We start from the raw sequence: 10945 nt of genomic DNA, 5'->3' as shown, positions 1-10945 counted from the left end.
TTAATTTAATATCGGTTTTTACTTTTTGTAAACCTAAGATATTAACAGCTTCTTCTGATATCACTGATGCTTGGGATCCTTGGTCTATAAGCGCATGTAGTTCTTTATATTCTCCTCTAATTGTGTTCCCTTTAACTATTGCTGTTGGTAGTAATACTACTTCGCTTTCATCTTTTTTTGTTACTGCGATCACCTTAGTTTTTGTTGATTTATCCTTTTTTTCTTGTTGATGCTCATTATGTAGCAAGGTATGATGATCTCTACTATTACATATCTTACATGTGTACTTTGATATGCATTTGTCTTGATTTTTATGGCTCAGGCAAATTTTACACGTGTCGTTAGCGTTTAGAAATGCTCTTTTATTGCTGATAGGCAATGAACTAAATGATGAGCAGCTGTATATTTTGTACCCCTGTTTTCTACAAAATGAACAGTTAAAGTTTATAGATGTATTTATTTGCTGATTTACTGGTAATCGTCTTTCAAAATTTGACATTGCTGAAAATTTTCTGCTGTCGTTTGTTGTATGTCCCGCCTTATTACAGTACGCACATATTTTCTTCGGATAATTTATCTTTCTATCGTCTGTTTCTTTATTTTTCATAGCATCTAGCGCTTGAAATTGATGTTCTAAAAATGTTTGTACCTCATCTAAGTTTTGTAAGCTTTCTTAATAATATTCGTGCTATTAAAGGTTCTGCATTATTAAGGTCGATACCCATTCCTTTTATTGTATTAATGCATTCGTTTGTTGTGTCTGTTAGCTGCCTTATACTTTTAGCATCCCCTACCGTTGTAGATGGTTGGTCGAGTAATTGATCTACCTGTGTTCTAAATAACCACCTTCTGTTATTGTATCTTTTTTGTAGCATTTCCCAGGCTGTTTTATAATTAGCCTCAGATACATTCATATGCTGGATTAATCTGCCAGCTTCACCTTTTACTACTGCCTTTAATCTATACATTTTTTCGGAATCTGGTATATCTCTTATATGTATAGCTTCATGAAACAAATTAGAAAATGTGTTCCACTCTTTTACATCTCCGTAGAACGTCGGCATCTTGAATGGTTCTAGCTTTACCGGCTCTAATTCATTTTTTACCACTAGTTCTGCTTTTTTTTTACTTTCATTTAATTGATAAAGTTTTTTATTTAGTTGGGTATTGATCTGTTTATATGTTGTTCTGCCATTTTTACTTATTTCCAGTGTGTCATTATATATAATCTCTATAATTTTTTGTTATTTTTTTAATTCTTCTATTCGCCAATCTGGTACTTGAAGTTCGTTGTTGTAATGAATTTCTAACATTGCATCTAAATCTTCTTGCAAGTCTTCAATCAGCCTCATTAACCTGGTTTCTAATTTACTGATTTTTTGAACCTGTTTTTTAGTGTCAACTATAGTTATATCATTGTCTTCTGATATTTATCCGCTTCACTTTCTTCTTTGTTGACTTTTTCCGTTGTTTCAGTGGTATTATCGGTTTCTAACATCTTTTTATAATACTTTTGGATTGTATCGAACCAACATTCTTTAAGGTACTCATCTGTTTCTGCGCCTTCTTTTAGTAGTTCTTCGTGGTTTACCTGAAATTTTTTCCAGTTGTTTTCCACTTTTTCTATTTTATCGGCTGTCTTACGTAGTCCCTTTTCTTTAATTTTTTCTACTGCAGTTATTATTTCTTCTCCTAGCTTTTTTTGCGCTTCATAAAGCTTTAGTTTTTGTGCCATATTTGTTGTTTTTTTTTTATATATAAAATCTTCTTTTTCGAGTATTTTAATTTTTTTTTTTTTTATTTCTATTATTATTTATTACAATGTTTCTATGATTTTCTATTTCCTTTTCTAATATTAGTATCCTTTTGTTTATTTCTTCCACTCTTTTGTTAGGTGGGTTTGTTTGTACTCTCTTCTCAAATTGGCTCTTTCTTTTCTCCTCTAACCACCTCTAACTTTTGGTTTTTTTACCGCCGGAATTCTAGTAGCAGCTTCTTCCTTTTTCCTTTGCTGCCTGGCCTGATATTCTTCTATTGTCAGCTTTTTTGGCCCACTGGTATTCATCCGCTGAATGGTTGTAAATGGATGGTTGTAAGGCATCCACTAGATACTGCCGCTGAATTTAGCTGCCGCTGTTTCTTAGCTGCCGCTGTCTTCTTGGCTGCCGTTGTGTCGTAGCTGCCGCTGTCTTCTTGGCTGCCGCTGTGTCGTAGCTGCCGCTGTCTTCTTGGCTGCCGCTGTTCCTTAGCTGCCGCTTTCTATTAGTAAAAGGTCACTGCCGCTGTTACTCCCGTTGGATTGACCCTATTTCTACCTAATATTACAATTTTTAAATCCTATTGGTGTCTATAGCGATTAACGCCTCCGACCCTGATCAGAATGTGTTAGTAAAACGCCGCTCCGACCTTACAATTTCTCTAACTAAATGTATATTTTTTTTTTTTCTGCCGCTGCCCTTCAATGATGCACGGCTTCCTTCGCTGCAGCACTTCGGCCACTAAGCGCCGGGAGGATACCAAACAAACAAATTTTCTGTCTGCTTTTTTTTTTGTTGAAATATTTCTTCTTCTTGAAGGAATATTCCGCACCAATATAAAGTTTTGGTGATTTTTTTTTTAATATCCTTAGGTCTCTTACCACAGGTGAGGGAAAACGCTAAGGCTCGAAGGACCAAATGTTCAGAATTAAAACAACTGAACCGTTTGAGTATTTGTAAATTACTGATTTTATTTAAAACAACGTTCTGTATTTATACAAAAATATCTTAAGATTAATTTTACATCAAGGTTATTATTTTATTGGACTGTATTACATTTTGTTATTGTTTGTAAAAAAGGTTAAAAAAGGACGGAAGTCCCAACACTAGGGATTTTCCTCCTATTGTTTCTATAAATATATTTATTGTTATAATTAGATACGGATGCTCAAATGTTACAATGCTTGCTATATTAATATAATGTATTTTTACCCTTGTACATTATTCTGGGAATTTAGGTGATAAGGTTTTAAGCGATAATAATAAACTAAAATAATATAATATATAAAATAATTAAAATATTTATAAATTTATGTTCATGATTGAACACTACTACGGAACAACACGCTACGCAAATGATACAATAAGGCAGTTCTTTTTGGATTCTTATTACCATATGTAGTATAATGGACTATACGATGAGATGCGGTAGGTTTCAAATACAGCGATATTAAGAATTGAGTAGGTGTACGGGATATGTTATAGTCCAGATAGGATATGGTCGGATAACCCTGACAGCTATCATTTAAAGATTCGTCTTCATGAGTCACCTCATAACCAGTCCAACGAGAGAAAGCTGACACAAAATCCAATACAGAAGCCTTAGGTATATAGACCAGCACATCATCAACGAATTTCCACCAGGCTTTAACATGGTGAGCAGCAAAAATGAGGTTGTAACATATTTCCAACCTGGAATCGAGAAACAATGTAGCCAGCAGACCAGAAGCAGAGCCGCCTTGGGGCAGACCCTCAAGTTGCTGGTACCAAACGGAGTTGAAAGAGAAATAATTAGCCTGATGTAGGATATAATCCAACAATTTCCTTAACAGATCCATACTTATAGGACAACGATCCTGAAACCAGTCGAAAGACATTAAATTTTCTAGGACCTGCCATAAAGGCGCCAAAGGGGTCTTAGGGTACATTTCTTTTATGTCTAAGGTTATAAACACATAATTAGGAATAGGGCTTAGATCCAAGAGATGAGTAGACAGCCTATCCCCCAAAATTTTTGTTAGAAAATGAGTGCATAGTTTATGCAAAGGGCCAATGTACCAATCAATAGGGCTGCAAATCGGACGAATGGTAAAATCTGGTTTATGGGTCTTTATACAACCATACAAATAAGAAATCTGAGGCGGGCCCTGTAATTTAACAAGTAAATCTTTGTGTATGTTGGAGGGATAAATGGAAGGATTCAAATCATACAAATGACGCGAAGGTAAAACCACCCTCTTATACAAAGCAAGCAAACGCTTCAACAATATATCTTTATCACCAGTGAACTCGATACAAGCACCGGAAGACAAATAGGAGGCGAGCCAAGTGTCCATCTTCGAAATACAATCGGAACGAAACATCAATATAGTTGTCTAACCTTTATCAGCCTGAACCATAATTAAATCATCATGTTTCTTCAAGAAAGCCAGTGTTACCTGGTATATATGGGACAGCATCCTATGATGCAAAGATGGAATCTGGTGCTTTAACATGGCATCCACAAACAAAGAATAATGTGACTCTAACTCAACCCGATCATACATGCTTAATAGCATTCCATGCTCAACATAGCCAACGTAATATCGCTCCAAGGCCACCATATAGGAAGAAATGTCAGGAACGGTAGGAGGTGAATATTTAGGACCGAACCTTAAAAGTATCTGTACCTCATGGGGAACTGATAAACCACTTAAATTCAAGAAACCACCAAACACCACTTCGGGATATATTAGACGAAATTGCTCAAGTATGGGTACATTACACTGAAAAAAAAAAGTTGTAATATCAACAATTTTGACTTTTGTTTCAAGTATTTTTCTGAGTCATATTGTACCCAACAATGTCTAGCAGTTCTCACAACAATGTAAACATTTTTGACGAAATTGTTACCATAACAAGTTTATTATTTAAGATAACAATTAATCGTTTTTGACTAAATAACAATTTATTTGTCATTTCAAGAATTTTAACTTTTGTTTTTACAGTAAAAATTTGTTAATTCTACTAAATAAATTGTCGTCGTAATATGTTACGTTAAATTAAGATACTAAATCAAAAATAAGATATAACACAGTAGTTGTATGTATAAATGTTTTATTTTGTTAATACCTAAAGAATTGTACACAGATTTAATTTATATTAGATAATTTATTACATAAGATACATTGGGTATTAGATAATAGATAAGAAATTTCTTACTCTTAAGCAAATTAATTTAAAATCTTAACATAACCTCTCCATTATTTAATGTACATTGTTTAATAGGATAAGAAACTTCACTAATTAATTTAATATAATAACAATTACATTTGTTTAAAAATTTGTAGGATTGAAATTTATTTGAAAAAACAGTATTAATTTCTTGACCTATCACATAAAAGTCATTAGTCGATTCATAAAATATTGTTATTATAATACATATAATATTGTTCCATCGTACGTAACTACCTTTTTCATATATTATACCCTTGTAAGATAAGCCATTTACTTCATACCCAATAGTAAAGTTTGTGCATAAGTTTGTATAAAAATTGAACTGAGTTAGATCAACTAGTGCAACTTCTTTAAGATCAGATATATCCTTTTGAAAGAAATTATTTTCTAATGTATTTGATGCAAATGTAAGGGAATGCTTTATAGCTAATGTGTATGGAATGTTTTTCCTTGAAGTAATAACATTTGCATATTTTTTGAAAAATGCGTGCTTTCCTTCAAATCTAAAACACCACAAATGCCTGAGTGGACCCACGGATTTTATTGCAGAAATATAATGAACCATGAAGTGATATTTCGGTTATAATTTTTCACCAAAATATTCAACAAAAAATTTGTTATGTTTAGCGATCAAAAGCTGTAATTTTTTTAAAATTGCTTCGTCAAATTCTTCTAATAAAACGATGTCTACAATTTCCACGAAAGTTACTAAAAACTCATATACAATATCCGATTCATGAATTAAATCTCCAATTATTAATAGGACACAATGCAAGAAAAGTTTCATTTCAGATGCATTCATTTTTATATTACAATTTTTTAGTTGCATTTTTGTAAATGGTGGACTTATATTTCTCGTGTTTGTAGGCCCATATTCAAACATTTGTTTCCTATAATTAAAAGATTCCAAAGTAAAAAACTTCTTTTCGTATATGAAATAATTTAAGATTTTATGTATATTATATTTTGCGACTCCAAGAAATATATCGTGCATAATATCGCACATTTTGTTGTCAGTAACATGAAAGAAGGGAACTGTATTCCATATAGAGTCTTCTCTAACGGCAGATATTTCTTCCCCATTCATTTGAAGGTTTTCTATTTCTGATCTATACCTGCTTTTATTGCGAATATTTTCTTCAATTTCGACAAATGTTGTTTGACAGTGTTCTTTTGAAGCTGAACAAAATCTACAAAAATATTTACTATTAAAACCTGAATTAAAACCTAAAACTTCGTTTAAACCTAAGTTATCCCCTAAAATTTGACCTATACAAAAGTAAATAGTGGTAATGGTTCCATCTATGCTAATGTCAATTCCATTTGTACTTAGATCTTTAATGGCATCAATAAGGTATTTGAGAGTTTGGTGATTACCAAAGTGTGATAAATCTTTTGCGTTAACAAAACCCGCAACAAAAATGGTGCTTTGATGAGATAACTGGTTTTGTGGAATTACTGGAACTGAAAAATATATACCACAAACTGAATACTGATGGCCCCCAAGAGGGTTATTTATTTGAAAAGAATCAAAATAAAGAAATAATGGAAACATTTCATTATTAAATTGACTAATTTTACTTTTCCATAGATTTCCATTTATAAAGTGATTAAGCCTATTACACGATTTGATACTTTCAATATTTTGTAAAGTCGCCTTCAAAACATTTGGTGATTTAAAAAACTTTTTAAGTTGATGTTTTATATTACAAAGGCAACCTTCAATTATATTTTCTTTTAATGTTGGATAACCACGAACAACAACTTCATCTAATTGTTTAGATATTGTAAATAACTTGGGGTGCTTGTATAAATTTAATGTTTCTAACTTTTTTATTAACATGAATTCAGAGAATATATCCTTAAAAGGATTTCTAGAATATAACATTAATTCATTAAATAGTTCCCTTTTTTCATGTTGAATAAAGTGGTGAAAAATCTCAAAACCCTTTAATATCGGTTCAATTATATGCTCCACAATAAACGTTTGAAATTCAGGAATGTCTTTTCGATTGAAGTTGATTTTTGAGTGCAATTTTAAAGCAAATCTTAATATATCCATTTCTATTCATTTTTTAATTTGAACGATGTCAATAGTATAGTTACCTGGTGAAATAGACTTCACATTATTTACGATACTGTCATCTTGAATATCCTCTTCTTCATTATTTATTGAATTTTTAGCTAGGCTTTCAAGTTCATTAGCTCTTAAAGTTTTTGGCAATGAAATACAACTTATATCAAGAGGTGAATTGACATCATGTCTTCGAATATGATTCCTAAACTTATACAAATTTTGAAAATGTTTATTACATTTGTCGTAAAGACATATATACTTGTAGGTTGTAGGTACTTTATGAATACTTTTTAAGTGAGTTATTAAATAATGCGACAAGCTAAAAATAGTTTTACAAATAAAGCAAATATGTGTGGATTTTTCTTTAAAACTTTCAAATGGCATGTCTAAGTTTACATAGAATATTTTCAATTTTTGAAATTTTTTCTTTTGAAGGTATTTCGTAAACACACATCTGTAAAAAGATCCACACATATTTGCTTTTAAATGAAAAATCTAAATTAAATACAAAACATATTTTCATAACTAAATCTAATGCACTAAGTACACTTCCTACTTTATACTGAATATTATTTAAATTCACATAAAATTCTTTTAAAGTTTCTGGAGAATTACCAACAACAAAAACCTTCGGCTGAAACGTTAGTCCTTCTCTTAAGGCTAACTCCTTGAGTTCATCCACTTTTTGTTGATAATTATTAATATTAAAAATATGTGTTATCATATCTTCTTGCGCGTCCGTTATAGATGGCTTACTTATTTTACTGATCCGTGGAGGTAAAATAATAGCATGTAGTAAGTTGAAAAAATAAAAGTGCTTGCAATCTAGAAAAATATTCGTTATTTTAAAAAATATCAGATATATAATATTACTCCATACTTATATCACTTGCTACTTTCATTTTTTCAAAATATTGCTGATTTAGTTTATCTTTTATAGACGACGGAAAAAATAGTTTAGTCACTTTCTGCACCAAGTCCTCTATTTTTTCAAACATTATCATTTCTTTGCCAGGATAGAGGGTTGAAAAGTCAATATCAATTAACTCGTGACCATTACAATCGCCGTATCTTGGCCATTGATCAAGAAACTGCTGTATTGATTCTTTATGCTCCTTCATTCGTTTAACTGAAGTCTCCTTCCACGGAGTCATTATATGTATCATTTGGTGTGTTCCAATAAAGCCATTTTTTTCTCTTCTCAAATTCAACATCACCATTTTCTGCAGAAATTTCAGCTTCAACATTAATTTTGATTTTGAAATATGTCAATGCATTTTCTGTTGGAAACAAGTATGTAATAGATTGAGCAATTTTTATCATTACTTTTGGATCCATTTTTATAGTATTTAATATAAAATGGTCAGCTATTATTTTGACAATAGCATTTTGATCAGTATCACTTAAATATTTTGTAGTGTTATATTTTTCAATAATATCTTTACCGGCCACAGTGTTAATAAGAATACTTTTTATATCTATATTAGATTGGATAACTGGAACATTACAGCTTTCATTAATTATATTTAATGGTAGCGTTTTTCTGTTATTATATTGAGATTCTTGAAAATTTGGGCAACAAATGATTGGATCAAGCTGAAATTAAAATACTAATATATTATATTGTACGAAATTATAAAAATAACTTACATTATTTTCGAAACGCCACAGTGAAAGTCCGTGTCTAAACCTTATTTTATCAACCAATAGTTGTTCGTCATTAAAAATTTCATCGATATCATGAGAATGCATCATTTTAAAAATATCGATACTAATTATTTTTAAATTCACAAGTCTACATATAGCACCAGACGATAGCTCCCATTTTTCAAATAATAATGATATTTCAGGGCTTACTTCCAAAATATCAATATTTTCGGAAAACAAGCATTCATTCGAATAAGAGTTATTCATGTTTATTTTTTAATTTTGTGATAATTTGATAAAATAAAGTATTATATTCGAAACACATAATATTAAAAGTTCTACATATACAAATAGCTTTACAAATATTATAAATATGTTTTTAATCAAGCAAACAAAAAGAAATTTGTATGCAATATATGTATTGATGTACATTAACTAAACGTGTGCCGACATGCACGGCTATGACGCCAGTTTGCAGAAAATTTTTTAGCAACTTGTAAATTTTCTATTGCACGACACTTAACATTATTTATATTTATTATATATTATTTATTTTATATTTTTATTTAATATATTTTTTATTCAAATTAACAAACGTGTGAATTTAATAACATTTTAACGCGTACATTGTATATACTGATCGCAAAATTGTTCACAACTTGAATGATGCACGCAAAATAATTTTCTGTTCCTTTTGTTTCTTTCACTGACTCTACATCAGAGAGATGCACAAAAAACAACAAAAACAATAGTTCTATGCAAAATGCTGCAATTTTTCTTTAATTGAATGTCACAACAAAGAGTGTGAATAAAGAAAAAGAGCTAAATCGCATCATATCATACTCTGTTATCTGTTTCGGCAGTTAGAATTACAATAGAGAAGAGCATTACAAAAACAAATAAGATGCTCGAACTATGTGTTAACAATTTTCTTATTTAATATTACAATTTCTTCTTCTTGATAAAACAATCGTTACATTTTTAATTTAACAATAAAATACTTGCCAATACAATTTCTTATTTGTCCCTTCAATTAAATAACAAAATTGTTCGGAGAACAGAAAAAATGTTAAAGGAACAACTTTTTTTGTTAAAGGGTCATCAATAAATTTTCTATTGTAATGTCAACAAACTTCTTTATTAAAAAAATTGTTACCACAAGTAAATAATTGTTAAAGCAACAACTTATTTGTTACATCAAAAACTTTTTCGTCAAATAAGAAAAAATGTTATTTTAACAACTCATAATTTTTTCAGTGTACTATTATATAGCCCTACGGAAGGAGGCACGGACAAATAACGAACTAAATCTGAAGTAGGCCGAGGGAGAAATGAAGGAGACTCGTGAGTCAAATCAATTGGAGGCTCGCGTGTTAAATCAATAGGCATTAAAGAAAATGAAACGCGGGGTTTCTTATTTGAACCAGATAAAGTACAGATCCTTTTCATATTGGTTAAATTAAGAAATTATAGCAAGAATTTAATCACAACAATAACAATACCTCACCCTTAACAGACAATAAAAATGGCTGAAAGAATAAATTATTAGTTTTGGAATTAAGATATACAACACAACAATTTAAATAACGGATTTCACGCAGGCTAACAAATCTGTTTATGAACGTACATAGACAGAGGTTAATATACCCAAAAATCACAGTACCTGCCAAAAGTGATGTTAGTTTTTCAAGTTATAAGGAAAATAGGTTATTAAATTAATGAACAAACACAGAATAAACAACAACAAAAATGAGACAACAGATAAATGGTAGTGTGTAATATATATATACACACACAAGAATGAAATAAAATGAAGTGAGAGAGATTTCCAAATAATAAAGTATGAGAATTAGTTGAAGTATAGCAAAGGAATAACACGCGATAATGAATATCTATAGGACAACAAATAACAATATTGAAAGGAACAATAAGTGAGGATGTGTATATGTATGGAAATGTATTGAGACAATATATAAATAAAAAAAGGAGATGCAAATAAAACTAATGGAACGAAGTAGTAAGCAAATCAAAATGGAATAACAAAACAATAATAATGGATGAGTGAATGAATAAGAACAAAATAAATAATAATGGATGAGTGAATGAATAACAAAACAATGGAGGATGGATATTATGGGAGGATTAAAATCAATTATACAATCAATTTAAAAGTGGACTAATATAGGAATAAACAAATGATGGATGAGTGTGGGAATAGAGGAATTAACAACCAGAACAATAGTAACAC

General features: G+C 30.5%; 1 protein-coding gene across 1 annotated transcript; it reads right to left on the bottom strand.

Moving 5' to 3' along the window:
- Window positions 1-4132: 4132 nt before the first annotated feature.
- On the bottom strand, window positions 4133-8964 carry LOC119688192. The gene is made up of 6 exons (XM_038102875.1): window positions 8701-8964; window positions 8377-8646; window positions 7931-8273; window positions 7559-7875; window positions 7108-7257; window positions 4133-4522 (listed from the first exon to the last, which is right to left on the bottom strand). The coding sequence occupies exons 1-6, from the start codon at window positions 8962-8964 to the stop codon at window positions 4133-4135; spliced, it is 1734 nt and encodes a 577-aa protein (XP_037958803.1).
- Between the last annotated feature and the right edge of the window lie 1981 nt (window positions 8965-10945).

The sequence above is a fragment of the Teleopsis dalmanni genome, chromosome X (assembly GCF_002237135.1).
Source record: "Teleopsis dalmanni isolate 2A chromosome X, ASM223713v2, whole genome shotgun sequence".
Classification (NCBI taxonomy): domain Eukaryota; kingdom Metazoa; phylum Arthropoda; class Insecta; order Diptera; family Diopsidae; genus Teleopsis; species Teleopsis dalmanni.
This window is presented reverse-complemented; position numbering and strand designations above follow the sequence as displayed.